Below are 27,738 nucleotides of genomic sequence, written 5' to 3' on the forward strand. Positions count from 1 at the left end.
TTAATCGAGTCGTCCAGTGAGTAAAGAAAACTAGCTAGTTAACGACGGCGGGTTGATTGTGACGATTCTCTTCGACCAATCAGAGGTCAGCAGTGTTTTTACGTCACGTTTCGGTATCGGCTCTGTTGGAAACTCGCCGGGAGACGACACCAGAAGAAAGTCGCAGGTACGATCCTCAACTTCCAACCAATGGAAAACCAAAACAAGTCGGTACAGGCGGTCTAAAATGGGCTGAAAAGTTTCTGCTCAGGAGGAAGAACTTTCTGAAAACACAGGAACTTTTTAGGGGTGAGCAACGGAGGGAATCATCTGAAAGACGACAACAAAGTTTAACGGGAATTTGATCGCCCACCTGCAACGAAAAAACTTTCGTAAAAGCTCGTTTTGTTACGTTGCAAAAAACAGATGCTAGTTTTTGAGGCTGCGTTGTCTCACGTTCACGGTGGAAACGGCGATTTAGAAAGAGCTGAAGGAACCTTTTCAGTTCCTTGGAAAATTCCAGGACATCATCGGTGCCTGGAAACCGTCCCGCCGGGTGAAGTTTGACACGGCGTCGAGGTTTCTGCAGAAACTGCAGCTGCCTCGCTGAACGAATCGTCTGGAAGTAAAGCGCTCGGCGTCCCCGAAGACGTTTCCAACAACCGAAAACAAAGACAGCTTATGTAACTGATGGGAACTGCAGCCGGCCGACTTCCACACAAACAGCATCCAGGCAGGTTGGAGGTTGAAACTGTTCTCCGACGCTCAGGAGAGGCTCGTAAAAAACACCAGCAGCAGGTTTCTTCTTACAGACGAGGTTCCTTCTTCCTTCCAGACCGCGAGAGGAAAACTTAAAATGTGTTTTATCTGTCAGAGCTGCTCCGACTTTTCCTTCCTCGAACTCTGACGAACGTCTTCACGAGTTCACGTCGGTTCAGAAACCATTTGAATGTCTGACGTCGACCTGTTCATGTAAAATACCTGCAGTTTGTTTAATGGTTAAATTGTTATGCAAACTCAACGCAGGTGGCCGGAAATATTCAGACTCACCTTCAACAACCTTAAATACATCGATGGAGGATTTTATACAGCGAAGAAATGAACAAATGCACAAACTGATGACATCATTTCTACATTTATATTTTGGGGAATGAAAAGATGAAGATAAACCATCTCTAAATGTTTGTTTTTTGACTTTTTAAAAAGTGAAATGGGTTCAGAGGACGATTTGTTTTTTTCTAAATCAAGAAAAATTCTGCAAAAGAGCAACTGAAATCCTTCCGTCTGTCCAGGTTTTTATAAACAGAACAATAAATGACTGAATGAAAAATAATCACTGCTTTCTTTGTTTCCGCTCGCGTTGATGAGGACGAGTGAAAACGAGTCGGAGTGAACCATCTGTCTGCTTCCGCTGCTCCGCATGTTAAAGACGTTAAAGGAGTAAATATTCTGCAGATTGTAAACACGTCACGTAAAACAGCGCAGACGGTAAAAGAGACAGAACGGCATTATGGGAGAAAATGAACCGCCTTAAAATTAGTAAAAAAAACAAAACATGTTAGTGGCAAAACAGTTTATATTTGAATGACATGTTTGTGGATATGAAAACATTTCTGATTAATTACAAACTTTTTGAATATATATTTAAATACTGCAGGTGAGCTGCTTTTAAATCCCTTTAAAAATAATAATATTTTCTATGGTTAAAGCATCTTTTGATTTGTTTCCCCTTCAATTCTTATTGTGATGTAATTTGTGTGATTTTAATTGATTAACCTTGTAAAGAAGGAAACTATATAAATACATTATTTTTTATTATTATTTCAAAAATATTGCATCAGTAATCAAATTTAGAACAAAAAAAACCTTTAATATAAAATTTTAACAGAAAATTTTAACTTCAGACTTGCAGCTTCAACTGTAAATTGTTAGCTTAGCATTTAGCTTTCAGTCAGTAGCTTTAACACAATAAACAAATGTTTGCACGCTGCAAAAAGTGCCTTAAATCAGAGGATAAAATATAGTTGGATAGAAGTGCAAAACATTGTCTTGTGGAACTTGTGTTGCTGGTTAAAATCCAAAATCATTGTAAAACTTGACACCAACACGGATTCAAAGAAGTTGTCTGGAGCCAGTTTTTTTTTTGCGTTTTTTACGCTGATTCAGTGATTTCTTTTAGTGTTCAGTTTCTGTCGCCCACAGAGGATAAAAGAAGGATAAAAAAAAGACGACACACGACAGCAGCCGGAGGCGTTAACACGTTAACTCGCAGACTAACGATGCGACTGCGATGTAAAAAGAGTCGTCGCGGTAACGGACTCCGGTTTTCTGTTTTCTAACTGTATCGTTGGAGATGAGAAGCTGCCCACGGCTTCATCCACACGTTCAACACTCAGAAAAATAACTTTATAATCTCTGACAAACTTAATCCTCATTAAATCTTTATGATGCTACAGAAACAACCTTCATGATAAAACTCTGCTGTCGGACCCCTCTTAGAGGAAAAACCCCCATAATAAATAAATAAAGTCCTTTTTCCATCAATTATCTGCATCTACTGTGCAGAGATTCAACGTGCAGCCGAGCATTCACGCAGAAGAGCAATAAAATAATAAGAAAAGTTCCCAGTTGACCTAAATCAGAGGTTTCCAACACGTCGCTCACAGAAAATTTAAACAAATATTGTGTTTCCTACTAAATCGTTATATTTAACAATCAATTTAAGCAGTTTTTGTATTTATTTACTTTTTAATCTATCGGAGAAAAAACGCTCCCTTCAGCTGTGACAGTGAGAGATCAGAGGACAGAAACAAACGGCTGCTCAGAAATTACGTCAATAACATAAAAATAATATTTTCAGCTGGGGGGGCGGAGCTATAAAGAGTTTTAAAGTTACACCGCTGGTCGGCTAAGCATACAGAAAAAAAAAGTTGAACTGAAGCTGTTGTCATAGAAAATGTTTGTGTGTTGAGTCGCCGCTTGTTACTGTTCACATAAAAGAAGTTTCATCAGCTGGTTTTGGGTGGAGCTCAGCTATGTGAATAAATGTTACTAAAGATGAGGAGCACTCAGAGGAAAAAAGAAAAGGTTGGAGACCTCTGACCTAAATCTTTGCGTCTCTTCTTCGTCGGTTTGCATGTTGGTGTGCAACTTAAACAGCCTCTTTACAGACTTTGAAGTGTATTTTATTTTTTAGAGCCGTTTCCTGTGAGTTTGTGTCGAGGCTCGGCCGGTTGGAAACAGAGCATCGCACCTGAACATGAAACCCGAGCTGCCACACCTACTGATCCAGGGTGGAGGTGGAAGTAAAGCAACCGCCACAAACCCGCAGAATAATCCTGCAAACAGTTTCACTTTTCAGACAGAAAACACACGGAGAGAAAACGCTGACAGTTCGATTATATTCAGAGAAACGCTGTAAATACAGAATGAAGCACGCGGACAGGAAACACGTCGGTATGTAAACTATTACTGACTCAGCAGCTCGACTGCAGCTTCACCAGAGAGACCGGCTCTTCCACCTTTAAGATGAATGAAGTCAGAGGAACCAGGCTTTAAAACAGGAACAAAAAATGTCCTTTTTAATCATGAAAAAACAACCGATTTAACCACCGAAGTCACTCGCTTCAAACTGGAGGTTTTAAAACGTCCGTCCACAAACCGCCGGGTGATGTCAGCGCCGGTCGCTTCTTGGCATAAACAATAGCCTCACAAATAAAAACCACATCAGCCCATAAAAATACAAAACAACAGTGAACTGCTCCTTCTAACGCCTTTGATTTAAACTTCTGCAGAACACGTGTGAGGCAGATGTGAAGCCGCTGATTAAACACACCAAACAGGGATTTCCTCCAATCCGTTATCTGTATCTTCCACCGATCCGATCTGTTATCTGTACCTTCCACCGATCCGATCTGTTATCTGTACCTTCCACCGATCCGATCTGTTATCTGTATCTTCCACCGATCCGATCTGTTATCTGTACCTTCCACCGATCCGATCTGTTATCTGTACCTTCCACCGATCCGATCCGTTATCTGTACCTTCCACCGATCCGATCTGTTATCTGTACCTTCCACCGATCCGATCTGTTATCTGTACCTTCCACCGATCCGATCCGTTATCTGTACCTTCCACCGATCCGATCTGTTATCTGTACCTGCTTCATCCTGAACAGAGCAGCTAACTACATAAACAGCATGTTGTTTCTTTGTTTTGATTTTCTGGACGTTTACTTCAGACACGACTTCTGGAATCTATCAGAAACCTTTTTCCAAGACTCGGCTGCTCGAGTCCAGAACCAGAATCACTCCGATCCTGTGAACCGCAAACTGTTTCTAAAAGTGTTCGTAGCTTCAGGTCTGTAAAATGGTTCTGATCCAGAAGTGTCTTCAGCTGCAATACCAGCGAGTGCCACTAGAGGTCGGCTCCAAAAAGTCTCCGGCTCCATAGACTCCCATTCAACTTCTCTCATCAAATCCAAAGTGAATAAAATGTGTCCATCAGTTATCTCGGTGTTGTTAGCTAAAGTCACTCCTTCTTCTTAGTTTTCTGGAGGTCCATCTGAAAATAATCCCTCATTCATTAGAAAAGAAGATTCAAGAAGACCTGTTTTTGGGGGCGTGTCTGTTTGATTGACAGGCCTGCGGTGCAGTCAGGTTACAGCTATCGGTGGGTGGGACGTAGTATGGTATGATGTCACTGCTGGTTGCCGCTTGGTTGAGTTGCCCATTCCATCCAGAAAATAGCATTTTTTACTCTCGCAACAATTACCGCAATTATTTGCTCAGTTTGCAATTTTGCAAAATTCACGTGTTTTTTTTTTTTTACACATAAACGTTCACAATGCAATTTATTGCAAATTTAAAAAAAAAATTATCTAAAAAAAAAAAATAATAATCTGTTAAACTTTCGCATATTACTTTTACATTTACAATTTTTCCTGCCTCAGCACAACCTTCAGATTCGTTTTAACTCCTTTTAATCTCTTATCTTCTCTTCTCACTCTGCTGATCAGTTTGTTTGTTTGTTAAACACTTTGTCGTGAAAATGACCTTCAAATAAATCTTAAGTTTGACACCGTAAAAGGAAAATATAGAAAGATATTTCAGGACAAAGAATTCTTAGATGAATGAAAACCAACAGGTAGAAAACAAAGAAAGCTGAAAGTGTGTGTGTGTGTGTGTGTGTGTGTGTGTGTGTGTGTGTGTGTGTGTGTGTGTGTGTGTGTGTGTGTGTGTGTGTGTGTGTGTGTGTGTGTGTGTGTGTGTGTGTGTGTGTGTGTGTGTGTGTGTGTGTGTGTGTGTGTGTGTGTGTGTGTGTGTGTGTGTGTGTGTGTGTGTGTGTGTGAGTGTGACATCAACATGTCTGCACATGTTTTCTCCCACCAGACACACCTGACAGGTTTCCAGAGCAGCTTGGAAAGTTTCCACAGAAAGACTGTGGGAGTCGGACCTCGTTGATAAAAAACGCTTCGTTTCACGCAGAAGTTTTAACGTCCAATCAGATCGTTAAAACGGCGACGACCTCGTGTTGCGCAACAGGAAGTAAACCGAACCGGGTCGTCAATCACGAAACACCTGAGACACCGAGACAAGTCGCTGCAAGTCCAAAAAATGTCAGACAAAGAAAGACAGTGTGTGTGTGTGTGTGTGTGACAGAAATACGAGTGTGTTTGTGTCTCAGTTCAGATGTTAAATTTTTTAATTTTTTATTGTCCTCTATTAATCCCCGAGGGGAAATTCTTTTGCTGCAGCAGCATCCCGAGGGGGGAGCTGCTGCAGCAGGCTGCCACTAGGGCGGCGCCAGGTAACCTGACCTGAGGTGCATGTTTTTGGATGGTGGGAGGAAGCCGGAGAACCCGGAGAGAACCCACGCAAGCACAGGGAGAACATGCAAACTCACACAGAAAGGCCCAGGACCGGATTCAAACCCAGAACCTTTTTGCTGTGAGGCGACAATGCTAACCACTGCACCACCGTGACGCCCTCGTTCCTCGATTTAAAGCTTTTTTTTAAAATTTTTTATCACAGATCATTTTAATAACTTCAACAGTCATTCAATCAATCTAACATTTAATACGCTTTTATTGTGAAAATACGGAGGTTTTAAATCAGTCATATGACATGTTACATGTTTGTAGCTGATAAGTTGTTAATAATTCGGAGAAAACTGCGTCTGTGTTTCGGTTCATGAGCAGCTTGTTTGTCGTGTAAACAAAGACCGTTTATTTCGGTTTTATTTTAACCGTTGCGCCCCCAAACATATTACTGACCTCGTCCGGATTCATTCAATAGTCTTCCTTTTTATTAATCTATTTTTATTGATTTTATTCACATTTTACACGTCGTCTTGTTTTATTCGTAGATGTTTACGTGTTCATTCGACTTGTTTGTGAATCACTTTGAATTAAATCCAACTTAAAGGCCGCTGCATGAATAAAACTTCAATCATTGATTTTAAGACTCTTCAGTGCACAATTAAAAAATACATTTATGGTCTTTGCTTGTTTTGTAAACAAAAACAAAAAACACAATAATGGAAAATTATAGACAAATAAAGTTAAATTTGGTCATTTCTGGCTTCCATATTTGTTTGGATGAGAATTTATTGAGAAACAAGTTTAACTTTTCTTTTTTTTATTGTGCAGCAGACAGAATTTTTTTTTTTAAATAGATGGTTTTTAAAGTCTTTGAGGATTCGAGCAATTCAAATATTGTTAAAAGAACTCACCATAAAACTAAAGATACGAGGCCAGTTTTATTTTTATGGGACCGTACAAGGACAAGAAAATAAGATATGAAGATTAAAATCGCATTTAAAAGATGATAAAAACAAGGAATAACAGTAACCATGGTGATTAACGACGACCGGTTCGACTGCCATGATGTGATTTCACTGACATTAAATATACAACTCACACACACACACACACACACACACACACACACACACACACACACACACACACACGCACACACACACACACACACACACACACACACACGCGCACACACACACACACACACACACACGCGCACACACACACACACACACCCTGGAGCCTCACATGGGTGTCGATGGTGACGAGTCGTAAACTCAGCTGTCCGTCAGAGACGTTAACGAGCTGCCGAGCCGGTTTGAGATGAAGTTTCACCGGGTGACGAACACCAGGATGTGAACAACATTTCTACCCACATTCCTGACGTTTACACACACACACACACACACACACACACACACACACACACACACACACACACACACACACACACACACACGACCTGAATGACTAATTTAATAAGCACTATATTTAGATAAATAATAATACTGCGAGACTGCGAGCGCTGAACTCCACCCAGAACACGACACTTCGTTTATCATCACACAATAACTCGTCTGCAGTTTAGAAAACTACATCAAGAATATCGAGCTGAAAAATTTTAATATTCTCTTGAAAACGAGTTACGTTGATAGAAAACTTAAATCGGTCGGTTATTTCCTGTTAATGTAATTTGTAGTTTTCAATTTAGTTTCATTTCATCAGGCTCAGCTGTTCTTCCTGTTTAACGTTAACTAACGTCGTGTTTAACGTTAACGAGCTTCCTGTTTAACGTTAACGAGCTTCCTGTTTAACGTTAACGAGCTTCCTGTTTAACGTTAACTAACTTCATGTTTAACGTTAACAAGCTTCCTGTTTAACGTTAACTAGCTTCCTGTTTAACGTTAACGAGCTTCCTGTTTAACGTTAACTAGCTTCATGTTTAACGTTAACTAGCTTCCTGTTTAACGTTAACGAGCTTCCTGTTTAACGTTAACTAACTTCATGTTTAACGTTAACTAGCTTCCTGTTTAACGTTAACGAGCTTCGTGTTTAACGTTAACTAACTTCGTGTTTAACGTTAACAAGCTTCCTGTTTAACGTTAACTAACTTCATGTTTAACGTTAACTAGCTTCCTGTTTAACGTTAACGAGCTTCGTGTTTAACGTTAACTAACTTCGTGTTTAACGTTAACAAGCTTCCTGTTTAACGTTAACGAGCTTCCTGTTTAACGTTAACTAACTTCATGTTTAACGTTAACAAGCTTCCTGTTTAACGTTAACTAGCTTCCTGTTTAACGTTAACGAGCTTCCTGTTTAACGTTAACTAGCTTCATGTTTAACGTTAACTAGCTTCCTGTTTAACGTTAACGAGCTTCCTGTTTAACGTTAACTAACTTCATGTTTAACGTTAACAAGCTTCCTGTTTAACGTTAACGAGCTTCGTGTTTAACGTTAACTAACTTCGTGTTTAACGTTAACGAGCTTCCTGTTTAACATTAACGAGCTTCGTGTTTAACGTTAACTAACTTCGTGTTTAACGAGCTTCCTGTTTACGTTAACGAGCTTCGTGTTTAACGTTAACTAACTTCCTGTTTAACGTTAACGAGCTTCCTGTTTAATGTTAACGAGCTTCCTGTTTAACGTTAACGAGCTTCCTGTTTAACGTTAACGAGCTTCGTGTTTAACGTTAACTAACTTCATGTTTAACGTTAACGAGCTTCGTGTTTAACGTTAACTAACTTCATGTTTAACGTTAACGAGCTTCCTGTTTAATGTTAACGAGCTTCCTGTTTAACGTTAACGAGCTTCCTGTTTAACGTTAACGAGCTTCGTGTTTAACGTTAACTAACTTCATGTTTAACGTTAACGAGCTTCGTGTTTAACGTTAACTAACTTCCTGTTTAACGTTAACGAGCTTCGTGTTTAACGTTAACTAACTTCGTGTTTAACGTTAACTAACTTCATGTTTAACGTTAACGAGCTTCGTGTTTAACGTTAACTAACTTCATGTTTAACGTTAACGAGCTTCGTGTTTAACGTTAACTAACTTCCTGTTTAACGTTAACGAGCTTCGTGTTTAACGTTAACTAACTTCGTGTTTAACGTTAACGAGCTTCGTGTTTAACGTTAACGAGCTTCCTGTTTAACGTTAACGAGCTTTAACAACAATAAATGAAGCTGGTAAACATGCTGCCATGGTGAACATGTTAGCGTTCAGCTCAGAGCACCAGTTCATTTGAATACAGACTCAGAGCAGCTCGAAGCTGTCGCTTATTGTTCATTTATGATTCTGTACGGATTTAACAAAGACGATTCATCTTGTCATTTCACTTGAGGAAAAGTTTTTTCGTACAGCGTGACTGTTAACGAGAGAATCATTACAGCGCGTCGGAGCAAACAACATGTGTGTTTCCATCCGAGCAGCAGTTTCCTCTCTTTGTTGGAGACTTTCAGACCTGAAGGAATAAAAGCGTCCCAGTTTCTGAGCTGCTCTGGATGTCTGAGCGATTGCGTAACAGCAGCTGGAGGCAGTGACACAGCATGAAGGACGATTCGCTGACAGAACAAACAAAGGAGCTCCACAGCTGCTGCTGCTGCTCTGCTGCTGCTCTGCTGCTGCTCTGCTGCTGCTGCTCTGCTGCTGCTGCTCTGCTGCTGCTGCTCTGCTGCTGCTGCTCTGCTGCTGCTGCTCTGCTGCTGCTGCTCTGCTGCTGCTGCTCTGCTGCTGCTGCTCTGCTGCTGCTGCGCTGCTCTGCTGCTGCTCTGCTGCTCTGCTGCTCTGCTGCTGCTGCTGCAGCCTCGCCGGCCACACAAACTTCTTTCATCTGCAAATAAACTGAGTTGCATTTGAGAAGGTTTGAGAACAAGTCAAAATAAACCCGATGTTATTTATATTTCAACTCTCGTAAAAAGTCATTTTACGGTGAAGTTTTGGAGAACATCAAAATGTTTTGTTATCATTTCCTCATATCTCAACTGTCATAAAAACCTCCTGCTCAAACCGACCCGAACGGGTGACGATAAACAGTTTGAAGTTATTTTACTAAAGAAATGAACCTCAGATTTAAAAATGTAATTTTAGTCTTGGAAAATAAATCCCCAAACTACATGATTTTAGCTTGACTTTTAGTTTGGAAAACATCCGCTGAGATTCAGTAAAAGTTCAACATGTTGGAGCGATTAATGGAAATATGGGCTGCAGAGCCTCGTCGGCTTCTTTAAAGGAGGATTTTCACATTAAATTTAAATCCCAGTCTTTCGGTCGGTTTTATTTCCCTCCTCAGATCTGTTCATAAACAAAACAAAAATCAGGAACCAACATGTTTGTTAGAGAAGTTGAAAATAAACCCGCTGCCGTGTTTTCCATCTGCATCCTCCGTTCAACTGGACTTCCCGGATCAGAACCGGAGACCACCGGCCCCAGAACCAGCTCATCCCTCTGAGTATGTCTGATGTCACTGCAGCACTGAGGACAGATGACATCACCCGACCCAACCCTGGAAACTACAACCGACCTGACTCCCACTTTCACCGTGACACCGCCTCGACCTCGGAGGAACAACCAGGAAAACGAGGGGGGGGGCGCTGCTGTCCACTCCTACTTGCCAACACGTGTTCAGACTCTGTCCTGTAACCACGGCAACAGCAGGGAGGCAGCCTCTGTCTACATCAGGGACGACGAGAGCGAGTTAGATCGGACCGCGTCGTCGTCTGAAGACTGAACCCAAAAAGATTTCTGCCTTTTCAGCAGTTTTCTGTCGGTCGCTGCGTTTTTCTTTGACTTTTCAGCTTTTTTTTATTTTGTGCGTTTGACCTGCTGCGTTGTTCATGTGACCTTTTCCAACGTTGACACACAGCGAGGCGATGAAAGACTGAATCCATCTACAACGACCGAGAACTGAAGCAAACGAAGAGTCAAAGAACGGAAAGTTGATCTGCTTTCATTGTTTTAGTGTTTTTTTAAGTAACATTTTTGTTTGCAGTGTTTTTTGGAAACCTGACGATACTACGTCCCGCCCACTGATAGCTGTAACCTGACTGCACCACAGGCCTGTCAATCAAACAGACACGCCCCCAAAAACAGGTCTTCTTGAATCTTCTTTTCTAATGAATGAGGGATTATTTTCAGATGGACCTCCAGAAAACTAAGAAGAAGGAGTGACTTTAGCTAACAACACCGAGATAACTGATGGACACATTTTATTCACTTTGGATTTGATGACAGAAGTTGAATGGGAGTCTATGGAGCCGGAGGCTTTTTGGAGCCGACCTCTAGTGGCACTCGCTGGTATTGCAGCTGAAGACACTTCTGCATCAGAACCATTTTACAGACCTGAAGCTACGAACTCTTTTAGAAACAGTCTGCTTTGAATCACCTGACTCATCGGGGTTGAAACAACTTTTTCTCGAGACTAATAATGAGACTCATTTAAAAAGTGAGTTTGGGCTCCAGGTTCTGATCCACAAAGGAACTCATAATGAGAACAATAACTCTTAGTTTCAGGTGATTAAACATTAATGGTGTATTTCATTTCTTCCTGAATCTCGCTCTCGTCCTTTAAAGAGAAAAACACCAGAAATAAATCACAATTATGGATTAAATTTGAACTCTGGAGCTCAAATTTGTTGGTTTTTGAATTTTGAATTTTTGATAACGAGCTCCAGATCCTCAATTATCTTATTCATTTTCTCAGAAAGCTCAACAGCAGAGATGCAGAATGAACACTGAGCTGTTTGTAAAGTGGAACAGGCTGCTCCATGTGATTAGATTACCCTGCTGGGCCCCAGGAGAGCTGGTTCCGGCCCTGCAGCAACAACACTACCTGGTCCACACGTTTTAATAAAGCTTTAATAAATAGATTTGAAGCCCTATATCCCTGCATGAGAACACCTGTCAGCATCTGCACCTGTCCACCAATCACTTCCACACCGTCACACCGGGAGGACACACCCAGCAGCACGACAGACAAAAGACCCGGAATGAGTCCGCCCTGCTCTCCTTTCTGTCCCCTCGGGGACTGGAAAGACTGGAGAGACCTGATGATGAACCGGGCTGAGATGCATCCGCCGGGCCAGGAGACACCGGACGGAAACCAGCTGAGTGTTCAGCCTGGCAGACGTTCAGATCTCCGCAGGCAAGTTCAGGTGAAATGAATCAGCTGTTTGTTTTCCACACAAACTCTCCGAGCTGAGTCACGTTTTCTCCCCACGGGAGGACTCCGAGTGGGCTGATTCATCGGAAGCACTTCTTCTCGTCCTATTGATCCGACACCGATCCGCGGGGAGACACCGAGGGCTGAAGTTTGATCTTTAAACCGACACGAGCACCTCGGTTGTCTCGGATGTGTCTCGGGTTTCCTCCGCGCCGCGCCGCGCCGCGCCGTGCTGCGTCCTCGCCGCGTCGCTCCAAAACGCGCACCAAAGCGAGAATCCGCGCGTTTTTCTTTCATCTTAACGTTTTTATGTTTTTTTTGTTTTTTTTTACCTTTAATGTAGTTGGATTTGGAGTCATCCAGCAGACTGGACGCGGACACCCCCATGGCGCTGCTGACGGGAGAGGATCCACAGGTAGGCTTCAGTCCTCAGGTACAAACATCGATCTGCAGTGGCGGCGGTGAGGGAGGGAGGGAGGGAGGAGGGCGTGCTCCTCCCTCCTCCTCCTCCTCCTCCTCCTTCTCCTCTGAGGGCAGTGTCATTCAATGACGCTCAGCCAGAAAAGCCAGCTCACTTTTTTTATCTCCACAGGCGCCTGATAATCCTCCATGATGCTCTGGGAGTTGAGCTGTAATTATGTCATCCAGCCATAAATTAAATAAAATAATAATAACAATAATTAAATCGGGGAGGAAAAGAATCCTTCAGAAGATCTTCTCAATCTGTAATTAGTGATTCCCTCAAATGATCAATTCATTGTTTGTTTGAAGGGAAAATCCACTGATTTCACACATGAAGTTTATTGTGTTCACAGAGACGACCGGCGTTGTTGTTTCATGTCTTTATTTTCTTTTTGTCTCTTTGTGGTTGTTTTGTCTCTTTGTGGTTTTGTCTCTTAGTGGTTGTTTTGTGTCTTTGTAGTTGTTTTGTCTCTTAGTGGTTGTTTTATCTCTTTGTGGTTTTGTCTCTTAGTGGTTGTTTTGTGTCTTTGTGGTTGTTTTGTGTCTTTGTGGTTGTTTTGTCTCCTTGTGGTTGTTTTGTGTCTTTGTGGTTGTTTTGTCTCCTTGTGGTTGTTTTGTGTCTCTTTGTGGTTGTTTTGTGTCTCCTTGTGGTTGTTTTGTGTCTTTGTGGTTGTTTTGTCTCCTTGTGGTTGTTTTGTGTCTTTGTGGTTGTTTTGTCTCCTTGTGGTTGTTTTGTGTCTCTTTGTGGTTGTTTTGTGTCTCTTTGTGGTTGTTTTGTCTCTTTGTGGTTTTGTCTCTTAGTGGTTGTTTTGTGTCTTTGTAGTTGTTTTGTCTCTTAGTGGTTGTTTTGTCTCTTTGTGGTTGTTTTGTGTCTTTGTGGTTGTTTTGTGTCTCCTTGTGGTTGTTTTGTGTCTTTGTGGTTGTTTTGTCTCCTTGTGGTTGTTTTGTGTCTCTTTGTGGTTGTTTTGTGTCTCTTTGTGGTTGTTTTGTGTCTCCTTGTGGTTGTTTTGTGTCTCTTTGTGGTTGTTTTGTGTCTCCTTGTGGTTGTTTTGTGTCTTTTTGTGGTTGTTTTGTGTCTCTTTGTGGTTGTTTTGTGTCTCTTTGTGGTTGTTTTTTGTCTCCTTGTGGTTGTTTTGTGTCTCTTTGTGGTTGTTTTGTGTCTCTTTGTGGTTGTTTTGTGTCTTCTTGTGGTTGTTTTGTGTCTCTTTGTGGTCAGTAAAGTTTCCCTGTTTGATATTCTCTCTGTTGATTTTAGTTTTAAAGAATATCATTTTATCTGAAACGTCAGCTTGTGGAACAACATTGTTGTTTTCTTCTGTTGTACTGTGAATCTGAATTTAAAATGATATAACTGTCGGACTGTGTGAAAGAGGAAGCTCTCTGTGTGGCTAAGTAAAAAAATAACTGGACATCACAACCTGAGAAATCAAATTTAGGCTCTGCAGAAAGATTTTAATGTTTTTATAACAACAAACAAAGTAGTAAAGAGATCAAATCCAGAAGCAATTTTTAAGAGAAATAAATAAAAGCATTAGCTAAAATGGGCTCATCGGTGCTGCTGCAGGATCAGCTGTGTTTTTAATAAAACTCCACCTCCCTTCTCCAAACAGAGAGCAGCCAGTGTCTCTTTTTCTTAGACATCAGTGCATCACAACTCAGTTCAGGAGTGAAGAAACGGAAATAACGTCTCCCGTCAGGAACCGAGGAGACGGAGACGGAGGCGACCTCCGCCGGCGTCCCGCTCCGCTCACGGCGTTTTCTCGGCGCTCACGCTCGTCTGAGTGGCGGTGGTGTACGTGGGGACGCTGTACTTGGTGAGGACGGATTTAAACTGCTGGAGCGTGGCGTCGGTTCGAACCCCCGTCGGGTCGAAGTGAGTCCGACTCACCCTGAAGCCGGCCTCCGTCAGGTACTGGAGGAACTTGTTCAACCTGTGCGCAGAAATAATAAACATAATGTAAAGTATTCACACCCAGTGTTTTTTTATTCTTTCAGCGCTCACTCACTTGGGCATGTTCATGCCTCGGATGCTGTGCCGGTGGATGCTGTAGTAGAAAGGCGGGTGTTCCAGCGCCGCGTCCGACTTCAGCTTCTTCACCACGTTACCGCAGTCTTCGCTGCTCTTCCTCTTCCCTGCAGGAAAATGTACAAGATGATACGTGAAAGGAAAACAGTACGTTGTACCATAAAAAGCTTAAGAAGTTATAGAAAGGCGTTTTTTCCCTGCAAACTGTCTTCACTGTGAATTGTCTGATTGCAGAGTTGGGCAATGCTGCCCTCTAGAGGACACATGTAGAGGTACACTACGGTCACTGATGGGGTCCGACTGTTTTTTGCAAGTTTTTAAACACCATTAAAAACTCAGCTCTGAACTCTGATTGCTGACTAAGCCGGCTCCAAACTCTACGACTGGTTATCTCTTACAGTTTTGGAGAACTGGATTGAACCGATCCAGGCTTGGTGCAGAGCAGAGAACCAGTTCAACTCACCGGACTGATCCACCGAACCGGACTCCTCTCCGCTCTGTAAGGTCTTAATCACGACTCCGCACTCCACTGCACAGGAAACACAAGATTCAGTCAACTCGTGTTCCGTCCCGCAAACGTCGGACTCACGTTTCAGCCGCGAGGCCGTTACCCTGGTTGGTGAGGGCGGACTGCCCGTGGACCAGAGACTTGAGGGTCGTGCACTCGGACTCGCAGATCAGAGTCTTGACGAGCGGCTGGATGTCGTCCATGCTGTGCCGTACCGCTGCCGACAGCATCCGCCTCAGGAAGCCCGTGTTGAACAGAGGACCGGACCTGCACGTTCAAACATGCATACGTGTAACTGTACCTGTAATTCTAACCATAAAGGTGCCTTTTGGAATTTTTGACTTCCAGTTGCGCCATAGAGCAGTTTTTCTAAACATCCCTTCGTTAACAGGACCAAAGGTTGTCGGAGCTCAGGGAGAAGACGTGTGCTCTGGATGATGAAGTTCACAAAGTAGATTTCTAACAGAGGAAAAGTCAGCTAAAACACTAAAAGCTCAAATGTCGGCAAAGAAAAGTCAACAAGTAAAAAAGTCGTCAAAAAAGTTGCAGAGGAAAACTCGACTATAAAAAGTGGAAACACAGCTGAGGAAAAGTCTTCTGAAATGTTGTTTCTTTTTTACTAACACTAACAAAAATAAAATCAAATTTGACCTAAATTTAAACTAAATATCAAGTGCCAAACTTGTTTTCTTAATTTCCCTCTTTAGAGACAAAGTATTTTTAATTGTACTGAGTGACGCCGCCACCAGAGGGCAGCGAACTACAACATTTACAACACGAGTAAAGAGTTTTACCAAAGAGGTCCGAGATACACCGCTGTCTTTCCGGGCAGACTTCCATGACAGTTACACGGCAGCGTGTCTGCAAGAAAGAAAAAAAACTTTAACTTCAAATAATGTTCACGCGATACCGTCAAAAAAACACGTAACTTAAAAAGTTACTTGCTGTTAAAACCTCGTGTGAATCAATTTCCTTTGCGTAGCAGCGGAACAGTTTTGTTCACGCGGAGCTCAGGTATCGTTAGAAGTATAGATCTGAGTGAAATAGGTAATTGCGCCCCCCTGTGGTGCAGATCCGTCAGTGCTCACCGTCCACCATGTTGCCCAGCTTCAGGAACACTCTCTCCTCGCACCACTGGCAGTGCACCAGTTTGCGCAGCTTCTTGGTCGACTCGTCGGCTTGCGTCGGACCTCTGAGGACTCTGACCACCACCAGCACAAAGTGCTCCAACGCCACCGCCAGCAGCACCTCGATGCCTTTGTTGCAGCGCGCCGCCGCCCTGCAGCCGACGGCAGGAAAGTCAGGATCACGTTCACCGTTCAATTCGGCGTCGAGTGATTTAAAAAAAAAAAAATAACTAAAAAAGGAGGAAGTCCCTACCTGGCAACGGTCGCCAAGACCATGCGGGCCGCCAGCTCTTTGTAGTACTCGGTGCGGACGATGTGGCAGCCGTAGTGCCGCAGGGTGACGTTGGGCGACTTGGCGTACAGCGAGCTGGTGTCCGTGGACGTCACCGAGATGATGCCCAGGTTACGGACGTTCCTGAAGGCGGCGTCCAGGTAGTTCACCGCCGTGCCGAAAGGATCCAAGTGACTGAAACGTTCAGGAGATTCGGTCACTTCGGTTGGTTTGGGCAATCATTAGTCGCTGGTTTTAGCATAAGCCCCGCCCCCTCCATTTTAGCAAATGGGATATGAGCCAAACCCCAAAAAAACAAAGACACTATGATTTCTTTGTTCTTCCTGTCAGGTTGTTGTTAGTGTTCATGTTTCTGATCACGTTGTTATTGATTAGATATTTAATGCTGAACTGTTTCCGGCGGAATGAAACATTATTTGCGTTATTTCATTGACTTTGTTGTCTTTAAATTTAAGACACGCTTACATGTAGTCGAAAGGCCGCAGGTGCATGATGACGTTGGCGTCCATCTTGGCGACCTCCACCGCGGCGACGGGCGCCCCCTCGGCCTCGCCGCCGGCCCCGTCGGGCCCCCGGGGGCCTCGCGGGCCTCCGTCCGCCCGGATGTGGTTGAGCTCGCAGTTCTCTTTGATCATTTTGACGCACGTGTCGCTGATGTCCGTGATGGCGACTTTGACGGCGTTTCGAAGGTGCTTCGCCCACTGGAGGCCCATGATGCCTGAGAGGAGGAGGAGGAGGATGAAGGTCTGATTAAACTTCATAATCAATCACAGTTAACAAGTCTGTACCTTCCTGTCTCACCTGTGGCTCCGAAGGCGTCCAGACACTCCAGCGGGTTTCTCTCTTCGGCCAGAACGGCGAGCGAACAAAACACCAGCTGCCTGAAAACACAAAATGTTCCGTCGTCAGAGCGATTTATCGTCAAACCCTCGGAGGTGTGTTTCTCTCCGAGCTCGTCTCCACCTGTTGCTCTTCATCTTGCGGTTGAAGTAGGTGTCGCTCTTCAGCGGCGTGGTGTGGTTCGGCAGCAGCTGCACGTTCGTCCCGAGTTCCTTCATGATTTCGTAGGTTTGACCCGACGGAGCTGCCGACACAAAAGAGGAAAAACGTCAATCTGATCGGGTCACGAAGGCTCTCGCGTGTTTTTTACTGATCTGATCGGAAACCTGACGATACTACGTCCCGCCCACCGATAGCTGTAACCTGACTGCACCTGTCAATCAAACAGACACGCCCCCAAAAACAGGTCTTCTTGAATCTTCTTTTCTAATGAATGAGGGATTATTTTCAGATGGACCTCCAGAAAACTAAGAAGAAGGAGTGACTTTAGCTAACAACACCGAGAGAACTGATGGACACATTTTATTCACTTTGGATTTGATGAGAGAAGTTGAATGGGAGTCTATGGAGCCGGAGGCTTTCTGGAGCCGACCTCTAGTGGCACTCGCTGGTATTGCAGCTGAAGACACTTCTGGATCGGAACCATTTTACAGACCTGAAGCTACGAACACTTTTAGAAACAGTCTGTGCTTTTATTGGAAGCACTTTATAAAATAATCTTTTGATGTCCAACAACAGGAAGAACAGATTTCAGATTGTTTCATTTCGTGAAGGTGGAAACGTTACGTTTGTAAGATGGGTCATGATTTTAAAATATTCTAATATTCTTCCAGTTTTTACCAGCAATAAATAGTCGAATATTTCAAAGCGAACTACGCTTCACGTGTAATTTTGACGTAACGAAAACGTTTTCTCACTCGGCTCTTCCAACGTGACGTCCGAGCTGCCGGAGTAGCTGGCCTCCGTCTCTCCTTTGTTGACGTGGCGCTTCAGGTGGCTGATCATGTCGGTCTTGCGGGCGATGGTGACGGAACAAACCACGCAGTGGTAGTGAGCCACGTGTCTCCCCGACGCCTGCAAACCAGAAAACTGAGTTAAACCCAGAATATTTCTGTCTGAACACAGAAAGCAGCTGTTGATACGGAAACTTCTGAAACTCGACCCCGCGGACGGTTTGTGTGTTTTTAACATCTCACCTGATCTCCGCCGAGGCCCGGCTTCAGGTTTCTGCAGGGCAGGTGGCAGATGCACATCCTCTGGCCTGTAAAAGGACAAGAGGCCTCATCATCATCATCATCATCATCGTCTACTTTTTCAGATGCTCCTCGGGTTGAATCATCCAATGTTTTGGTTTCGGAGACGAACCGACAACATGCGTCAGGAAGTTCGTAGATTGTGACGATCGCTTCGCCGTCTCACCTTCGAACTCCACGTAGACTTTCCAGTGGAGGTTCTGCAGGTGTCGGCGGAGCTTGTGGCTGTAACACGCTTTGAATTTCTCCTCAGGACACAGAGGACACGATTTCCGCCCGGCTGGTGTCAGGAAAACACAACTTCATTAATCAAACCGTTATTTAGTTTTATGGAACATCAAAGTAAACTAATTTTAAATGTAAAAAAAAAAAACATCCCAATATGATGCTTTTAAATCTCTTATATTATTCAAAAAATAAAAATAATCAGTTTCCCATCAGGTTCAGAAGAGAAATGCATCAAATTCTCACATTTCAGAGCCTGAAATCAGCGATTTGGAAAAGTCCTTTAAATGAACTGCTCGTTTGCAGCTCCAAAAAAAACCTAAATAAGATCATCTCAGATTCTTTTAGCCAAACGTGACGTCAAAAATGTTTTGTTTTTGTCCGGCCAACATTTCAAAACTCAAATATGTTTTCTTTTATATCACTTCAGACAGAAGCTCGAACAAGAAGACTTTTGCTGAAAAAATAAATGGCTTCGGACTCATTTTCTGTTGACCGTCAGATTAATCATCCATAAAAATCACAAAGAAAAAGTGTTTTCTAATTTCCTCTCCAACGTTATTGAATCGCTTTCAAGGAAAAACTGAAGAGTCGAACTCACCGCCGTTGAGGTCGACCAGCACCTCGAGGCCGTCCAGTTTGGTCTGGATGGAGACGTGTCTGTCTATTCGTACAAAAGCAGAGTATTTGTAATTTCTTTTTTTGAAGGTATAATTAATGGCGTTGCCATGGGAACAGATCAACCCACAGAAAGGCTCCGGTTGGTTCACCTGTAGTTGTGGTTGAAGGTTTGGTGTCACCGTCTGCAGCAGCTTCATTCTCCGCCGCCGGCTCTGCAGCCGAAGGTGCATCTTCCCCGTCACCGCCTTCAGAGATGGAAAATAATAATAATAATAATAATAATATTAATCTTTCCTTAAGGTTTTTTTTTTTTTTTTTAAATACAGTGGCTCAAATTGATTAAAAAAAACCACTGAGTGACAGAAAGATGCAGTTTATTACTGAGCTGAACGGAATTATTTTTATTTACGTTTTACGGAAACATTGCAAAGTGTCAGATTTACCTGCTGCCCCCTCAGCAGGTAAACACTCAAGACAAGAACAAGTACTTCAAATTGTACTTATGTACAGTACCTGACTAATGGACCGTCAAACTTACAGTAAATACGATTTAATCTGATAAATAAACATATGAAATGTGGAAAAATGAGACTTTACAGTTTGGTTTTGGTTTCTGTTGGTTTGTTTGGGGTGTGGACTGATTTGATCTCGTGACCTCCGTGTTTCTAAAAGAACACGACCTTTGGTTATAATGCTCCGTGTTTGGAGGCGACCGTCTGAGCGGCCCTGTAGTGCAGCTCCGTGATGAGACCGTGTCCGCTGAAGCTGCAGCACAAACCGCACTGAACAGTCCGACAGAGCCTCCGCGAAGAGACGCTCACTAACGTGTGCAGCCGCGAACCGCAGCGGCACCGCTGATGTTAGCGCCAGCCCTTTTTGTCGCTGTTGTTGGTGACTTATTTAGGTCCTATGGCGGAGCTCCGTGGTGAGGCCCTCGTTTAGTTCCGCAGTTACAAACTCAAATAATACGTGAATTCACTAAACGTCGCTGAAAATGCCGAAAGAATAATTTATGGCGCACTTTATGGTCACAAAACGAGCGAAAGGACGCAGACCAGGTGCAGTTTACTTACGTTTGATATCGACGTCCTCCTGGTGAAGCTGAGCCGCGTCCGCCTCTTTGAGCTCCGCCATTACGGACTAACATACGCAGGAAATGTTCTGTCGGACGTCCTTTACGTAAAGTGCGCAGGTTTTTTTTCTTTATACGTAAGTAGGCTTGAATTTTACAAAAAAGTACATTACTTTTAGGGGGAAATCATTTGTTATCTAGTTATTATAACGTAACATGTCATGATTACTTTACGATTCAGATGCTGCTCGAGAATTTTCAGGATTTTCAAGATTTCATGTGTATCAAAGAATTTAATGAAAGTTGTCGGTCCGTCGTTGGTACTCAGAAAATAGGAAATTATAATCGTTAATTCGGCGTATTTAATTTTCCAGAGTGTAAACAAATATAGTCTTAAAACGAGGCTGAGTGTGGGGCCTGCTGTGTACATGCAAACCACTCAAATTCAAACCGACTCGCACTCAGAGATGACGCTTTTATTCTGAAGAAGTCGAACCGGAAGTTACGACTATCGTTTCCGCCGGATGCTCGTACCACTGCTGCTGCTGCTGCTGCTCTGTTCACGCTGGCAAATTCACCCCGATGGCGAACAGAACCGTTAAAGATGCCAATAGCATACACGGGACCAACCCGCAGTATCTGGTGGAGAAAATCATCCGGACCCGAATCTACGAGTCCAAATACTGGAAGGAGGAGTGCTTCGGGCTGACCGGTAGGGGCGGGCTAGCCGGCGAGCTAACGTTAGCTTCCTGTTGGCTAATGTTAAAAAAACAAAAACAATCCGGCGGCTTAAAAACGTGAAAAATATTTTCTTTAATTAAAAACAAAAACAAAAATTGATATAAATATGTTTGTATTTTGTCCGTATTCAATTTGCCGGTCTGTTTTCAGAGTTTTAACTGTTTATTTTGCCACAAAAACACGTTTGAATTATCAGATAAACTGATATTTCATTGATCAGGTGATCCGTCAAAAAGTCTGAAACTCCGACAAACCTGCTGTTGACCTGTAGACCATCACACCATGTAGACCATCACACCTGTAGACCATCACACCTGTAGACCATCACACCTGTAGACCATGTAGACCATCACACCTGTAGACCATCACACCTGTAGACCATGTAGACCATCACACCTGTAGACCATCACACCTGTAGACCATGTAGACCATCACACCTGTAGACCATCACACCTGTAGACCATGTAGACCATCACACCTGTAGACCATCACACATGTAGACCATCACACATGTAGACCATCACACATGTAGACCATCACACATGTAGACCATCACACCTGTAGACCATCACACCTGTAGACCATCACACATGTAGACCATCACACCTGTAGACCATGTAGACCATCACACATGTAGACCATGTAGACCATCACACCTGTAGACCATCACACCTGTAGACCATCACACATGTAGACCATCACACCTGTAGACCATGTAGACCATCACACATGTAGACCATCACACCTGTAGACCATGTAGACCATCACACATGTAGACCATCACACCTGTAGACCATGTAGACCATCACACCTGTAGACCATCACACGTGTTTCTGTCTGCTTCTAGAAAAACGGGCAGAAACAAACGTCCGTTTTCATGTTAGAAACGTTGATCTTAAATGAATTCTGTTGAGGTTAAATCATTCATCCATTTAATTGTTCTCCTCATCAGTTTGTGTTCAATGATTATATTCATCATCAATTCATCCTTTGATTAGTTTATAGATTAATTAATGAGTCATTTGATTTGTGAAATGTAAAATTTTACAATATAACAACAAAAGAAACAGAATCTTTCAAATGTGAATTATTTTTTTATGCAAAAATTTTGGCTTCAACTTTCTTTTCGCATTAGATAACAACAAAGTAAAGAACTTTGTTTTAGAGGCTGGAACCACCACATTTTTTTGGTTATTAAAATATCACAATAATCGTAACTTATTTAAACGTGTTAACCAACTTGACCCAAAGTTTGTTTGTTTTTTTATCCCAACTTTTTATACTTGACTGGTTTTAAAACAAAGTGTGAAATTGTAGGATTTTAAATGTGATTAAAAGTTTTAAATCAAACTTGGTGACCCTGCAAAGACTTTTTAATTTGTAAAACTGAAGAAAATATCACGTCTTTAAAGTCGTAACAAACATATCTGGTTTTTATTTTAGTTGATTATAAAAAAAAAAAAAAATTCTGTCCGTCGGTTAAATTTGTGACTGAAAGTTTTTTTTCTGAACATTCGTGGTTTATTATTTCACCAGTAAAAATGTATAAAATGTTTTGTGTCATCGCAGCCGAGCTGGTGGTGGACAAAGCAATGGAGCTGAAGTTCGTGGGAGGAGTCTACGGCGGGAACATCAAGCCGACGCCGTTCCTCTGCCTCACGCTGAAGATGCTGCAGATTCAGCCGGAGAAAGACATCATCGTGGAGTTCATCAAGAACGAGGACTTCAAGTGAGTTCAGAACCCGAATCAAAGATTAAGGTTGAAAGTGGAAATATAGGAACTAAAAAACAAAACCGTTTTGTGGGTTTCAGTCTCAGATTTGAGAATTTTGCTGATGAAGCTTCTTTATTGTGTCACAAAACATTTTTATTTATTATGAATCAGATGTTTGAGGTTGTCTTTTAAAAGGCTCATTAAAAAAAAGTCAGAAAACTGAAGGTAGACGTGTTGAAAGTTTTAAATGAACTAACTAAATAAAATAGTTACCCCCCCTCCCCCCGCTGTGTCTCTGTCTGATCAGATATGTGCGGTTGCTAGGGGCGATGTACATGAGGCTGACCGGCACCGCGGTGGACTGCTACAAATACCTGGAGCCGCTGTACAACGACTACAGAAAGATCAAGAGCCAGAACAGAAACGGAGGCGAGGCTTGTTTTCATTTCGTTTTAATCAAACCTCAAACTCGAAGCGTGACTGAAAAACGTTAAATGTGCTCTACGATGAACCTCCAGGTGGCGCTGTGGAGTCGGTCTGACTCTTTGGGTTTCTGTTTATTTTCCTTTCAGAGTTTGAGTTGATGCACGTGGACGAGTTCATCGACGACCTCCTGCACTCCGAGAGGATGTGTGACATCATCCTGCCCCGCCTCCAGGTGGGACACGCCCCCTCAAACACTTCCTGGTGGAGGTGATGACAACGCTGACTGTGTGTGTGTGTGTGTGTGTGTGTGTGTGTGTGTGTTACAGAAGAGACAGGTCCTGGAGGAGGCCGAGATGCTGGACACACGGATCAGTGCTCTGGAGGAGGACCTGGACGAAGTGGAGAGCAGTGAAGAGGAAGATGAGGACCCCCGAACCCCACCGACGTGGTTACCGTGACAACGACAGACCGCGCCGCTCCCCGTCGCCCCGTTACAGACGCAGCCGCTCGCCCCGACGGTTTGTTCTGATCAAATATATTTATTGTTAATTTAGAAATCAAAGACTTGAATAATGAAAGCGGTTTTATTTCCCGCCAGGAGGAGCCGATCTCCAAAGAGACGAAGGTACGTTCACTTTACTCGTCTTTTAAAGCTCCGAGCTCGTCGGTGGTTCTGACCGACCCGGTTCTGACCGACCCGGTTCTGTTTTACAGCCCGTCGCCGCGGAGAGATCGTCATCGCAGCAAGAGCCCCCGCCGGCACCGCAGCCGGTCCAGAGACCGCCGGCACCGCTCCAAGTCCCCCGGTAAGGTGGAGGGCAGACCAGCTGACTGTCTGAACAGCGCCGCTCTGTGGACGAACGCTGACACTACAACTACAAATTAATACCTTTTGTAAAAATGAAAGGGTTTAGAGTCTTAAAATTAAAATCGGAATAATCTCGTTAAAACGTTCGTAGACAAGATTCAATAAAATCCGCTTTTACTTTCAAAAACAAAGTTTCAAACTCAACCTGACTTTTACTTTCGGAGGGTGTTTTCTTTTTTTTAAGGAAACATTTTCAACAGATTATTCTTAATAATCACAGAAAGAGAAACTGTATATTTATATGTTATATTTATATGTTGTGAACTAGGTCACCACAGGAGCCACCGACATCGCAGCCACTCCAAGTCTCCGGAGAGGTGAGACATGTTTCACTTCATGTGCAGCTCAAAATATCTCCTTCTTTGTAATATAAGTTGTTGAAACACCAAAAAAAAAAAATGAACGAGAACTTAAAATTGAACTCTTTAAAAGTGAGTTTTTCAAAATAAAAGATGTTTAATAATTTTTTTTATTTCATCTCACAGGAGTTCAAAAAAGAGTCACAAGAAGAGTCGAAGAGGAAACGAGTGATCTCCCTTTTCTTTTTTTTTTTTTTTTATGTTTTTTTTTTACGTCCAAATTGTTAAACTTTTTTTTTTTTTTTTTATGGATAATTTCAGTTTCACATACTGACTGTTTGTTGAAGTAAATCTTCTCCGGTCTCTTCAGCAGAGTTTAATCTGAAGATTAGTTTAACTTCAAACCTGCTAAAAGACGAATCGTTTCCACGTGATCGATCTCTTCTGGATCCGAGGAAATACACAAAACGGGTTTATCCTGAACAGATTCTGTAAGTTTGATGTAGAAATAAAAACTATTCACGAGTCGAGAGGTTTTTCTGAGAAAGATGATGTCATATTTTCTGTATAAATTTCTCGGAACATAAACTCGAAAAAACCAAAAAAATCACAGTTGTTGAGTAAAATTTTATTTTTTTTAAAAGACAAACAGAAACTTTATTGTAGACTTAATTTTAGACGGATCAAAATGGGAAAAAAAGATCCCATCAACATGAAAACATGTTTTAAAAAAATTCTTCCTACTACTACCATTACTAAGATTGTTAATGATTGATTTCGATATGAAATACTGGATGTTATCATTAGATTCATATTCCATCACACTTTTCTATAGAAAAACATTTGCCGGTGAAACGAAAGCTTCTTTTTTGATCTTTTGTTGATTAAAACCTCATTTAAGATCCGCAGCTTTCAGAACCTCTGAACTCTTTTATCCGTCTGGCTTCTGCGTTGTTTGATCCGCTCCAACGCCTTGACGCTGTCCTCTCTGAAGAAGGACGGGTTCGGTATCGCCGCCGTCATCTCGTGGTACCGGATGGACGTGCGTTGGTCCCGCCGTTCGAAGTACATGAACTTGGCGTAGTTGTTGTAGATCATCTGTTGGTCCGCCGGTTGAAGCTCCGCCTCCAGCAGCTGCCGGTAGATCTTCTCCGCCTCCTCCAGGCCGCCCCTCGACTTGGCGTAGATGTTGGCGAGGTCGACCTTCTTCACCAGCGAGGAGTCTGGGTAGAGCTCGATCACCTCCTTGTGGAGGGCGATCGCCCGGTCGAAGACGGCCTGCGTCGGGCGACCGTCCTTCACGAAGACGATCTTCCACTTGTAGCAGAGCGCGGCGCACCTCTTCAGGTAGCGCTCGTCGGGATGCGTCCTCAGCGTCTCCTCCGTCAGGTTCACGGCTTCGTCCACGGAGACGTACTGCTTGAACAGCCTCGTCAGCGCCTTCATGCCGCCGTAGCTGCCGACGGGATTCGCCGAGATCTTTCCGGCCAGCTCGAGCACTTCGTCCTCGACGTGCTCGCCGCTCTTCGCCCGCTGCTCCAGGTAGTGAACGGCGAGGTACCGGTTCTCCGGGTCGTTCTCTGTGGCGAGACGCATTTCCTGAAGGAAGTCGGGGTCCAGGCTTTGGTCGCTGTGCTTGTAGGCGCTCAGCAGCGCCAACACCCGGCTGGTGCGCCACTCCACCCGGTCCGGCTGCACGTCGATGGCCTTCTGGAAGAGATCCGCCGCCTGCAGCTTCTGGTCTTTGCTGAACTTCATCAGGGTCCAGGCCTTTTCGGCGCAGACCTCCGGGTGGAGCTCGTCCGGGGACGGAGGCGGGAACTCCGTCATCAGGCCGTCGACCTTCGACAGGAAAGCCTCGCGCTCCTCTTCCTCTCCCTGAAGGTGGTGCAGCCACGCCAGGTTGCCGTAGTTCACCTCCAACCAGGGGCCGCGGTCGACGCTCCGCACCCGACCGAAGGCCTCCGCCGCCCGGCCGAAGAACCGCCGGGCCTCTTGGTCGGAGCCCAGCTGGTACTGGATGAACCCCTGCAGGTTCTGGATGTGACCCAGCCAGCAGTTTAACTCGTCGGTGCCGATGTCCTCCAGCTTGTCTCTGATACGGGCGAGTTTGAGCATGTCGGCATCCAGGTCCCAGGTGAAGTGGCACTGCAGCGCCTCCAGTCTGGACTCCGGTGTCGGAGGAATCTGAGCGGCACTGACGGAGAATAAAATAAAAATATTTAAAAAATAAAAGTAAGAAGGAAAGAACAGTGAAAAGACAAGCAAGGAAATAAGAAAGGAAACAAAAGGAGCTTTTAAATAGACGACGCAGAAGGAAGGACTCTTCCTCTTTTTCTTTCCTGAACTAGACGACATCAATACCTGCCGGGACTCGTCGAAATGAGGAAGATGAGGAACACTGGAAGGACACTCAGAGAGATTTAGACTTTATTAATCCCACAGTGGGGAAATTCAACATAGAAACACAAAAAGGTGCACACAATATGAAAACATTTACAAATACGTAAACATAAAATAAGACCGATAAAAAGAATTATTTTAGAAAAATATAAGAGGACCAAACAGGAGGAAATAAGAAGAATCCTGTTGCTCATTATTAACATGATTTTATATCTGACTCTTTATAAACGCAGTTATAAGAAGATATTTTCAACAACAGGGTGGAAAAAGGTCGATGAGTCACAACAACAATGAGTAAAAGTACGACAGGAAACAACGACGATGATCCTCAGGATCAGTTTTCTCACCTCATCTTGCAGCTGTTCTCTCTGAATATCTGTGAGTTAGAAGTTTGCGGTTCGTCCTGCGGAGCTCCGACTGTCTCTGAGTCCTGAATCCTCTCCTGGTCGTCCGGAGGATGTTTTTAAAAGCGGGCGGAGTTCGAGCGAAGTACAAAGGCGAACTCAGGCGAACTCGACTTCGTAGAGAGAATACGGGGAGGGAGGTGGGTTCGGCGTTCGGGCGAAGCGAGGCGAAGTCCGGCTCGTCTGCGCGCGCCTTGACTTTCGTTTTCCTCCAAACAGAAACCTACAGAACAGAAATTATGACTCAGCAGAAACCTACAGAACAGAAATTATGACTCAGCAGAAACCTGATTTTTTTTTTTTTAGGAGCGTCACAGTTTGTTGTTGAAGAAACTTGACGTCGTACTTACGTTTATTACTTTGATGTTTATAAGCCTCCATAGACTCCCATTCAACTTCTCACATCAAATAAAGTCACTCCTTCTTGTTAGTTTTCTGGAGGTCCATCTGACGTCCATCTGACCCCCGAACCCCACCGACGTGGTTACCGTGACAACGACAG

At 43.5% G+C, this 27,738-nt stretch overlaps 4 protein-coding genes and 1 long non-coding RNA gene across 7 annotated transcripts in view; 2 read left to right on the top strand and 3 right to left on the bottom strand.

The window, feature by feature from the left end:
- niban1a (niban apoptosis regulator 1a) overlaps positions 1-12,419 on the bottom strand; it is a 26,530-nt gene extending 14,111 nt beyond the window's left edge. For all 3 annotated transcript variants that reach the window (XM_069721799.1, XM_069721800.1, XM_069721798.1), the window contains exon 1: positions 12,288-12,419. In XM_069721799.1, the coding sequence (XP_069577900.1) occupies positions 12,288-12,342 (55 nt within the window). In that variant the 5' untranslated portion in view covers positions 12,343-12,419. The remainder of the gene's footprint in view (positions 1-12,287) is intronic.
- LOC138634715 (uncharacterized) lies at positions 11,463-14,498 on the top strand. Its single transcript, XR_011312012.1, has 3 exons — positions 11,463-11,947; positions 12,299-14,326; positions 14,413-14,498. It is a non-coding gene; the product is annotated as an uncharacterized lncRNA (long non-coding RNA).
- On the bottom strand, positions 13,844-20,472 carry trmt1l (tRNA methyltransferase 1-like). Its single transcript, XM_069721803.1, has 16 exons — positions 20,383-20,472; positions 19,459-19,554; positions 19,290-19,352; positions 18,630-18,743; positions 18,407-18,471; positions 18,128-18,284; positions 17,334-17,454; positions 17,172-17,251; positions 16,836-17,088; positions 16,332-16,544; positions 16,040-16,230; positions 15,746-15,812; positions 15,055-15,218; positions 14,907-14,972; positions 14,424-14,550; positions 13,844-14,348 (listed from the first exon to the last, which is right to left on the bottom strand). The coding sequence occupies exons 1-16, from the start codon at positions 20,441-20,443 to the stop codon at positions 14,165-14,167; spliced, it is 2,022 nt and encodes a 673-aa protein (XP_069577904.1). The 5' UTR covers positions 20,444-20,472; the 3' UTR covers positions 13,844-14,164.
- A 435-nt stretch (positions 20,473-20,907) lies between these two features.
- prpf38a (pre-mRNA processing factor 38A) lies at positions 20,908-24,965 on the top strand. The gene is given in 10 exon segments (XM_069721813.1): positions 20,908-21,093; positions 22,692-22,851; positions 23,144-23,265; positions 23,409-23,494; positions 23,589-23,689; positions 23,691-23,780; positions 23,861-23,887; positions 23,977-24,068; positions 24,399-24,447; positions 24,616-24,965. Coding segments are annotated over 10 exon segments (903 nt in total). The 5' UTR covers positions 20,908-20,963; the 3' UTR covers positions 24,662-24,965.
- An 82-nt stretch (positions 24,966-25,047) lies between these two features.
- Positions 25,048-27,604, bottom strand: LOC138634718 (interferon-induced protein with tetratricopeptide repeats 1-like). Its single transcript, XM_069721812.1, has 3 exons — positions 27,587-27,604; positions 27,180-27,459; positions 25,048-26,626 (listed from the first exon to the last, which is right to left on the bottom strand). The coding sequence occupies exons 2-3, from the start codon at positions 27,182-27,184 to the stop codon at positions 25,342-25,344; spliced, it is 1,290 nt and encodes a 429-aa protein (XP_069577913.1). The 5' UTR covers positions 27,185-27,459; positions 27,587-27,604; the 3' UTR covers positions 25,048-25,341.
- Positions 27,605-27,738: the final 134 nt, after the last annotated feature.

Source organism: Brachyistius frenatus, unplaced genomic scaffold, assembly GCF_029030835.1.
Source record: "Brachyistius frenatus isolate BFR_SWC_R1_liver_20210118 unplaced genomic scaffold, ASM2903083v1 Contig_273, whole genome shotgun sequence".
Lineage (NCBI taxonomy): Eukaryota > Metazoa > Chordata > Actinopteri > Embiotocidae > Brachyistius > Brachyistius frenatus.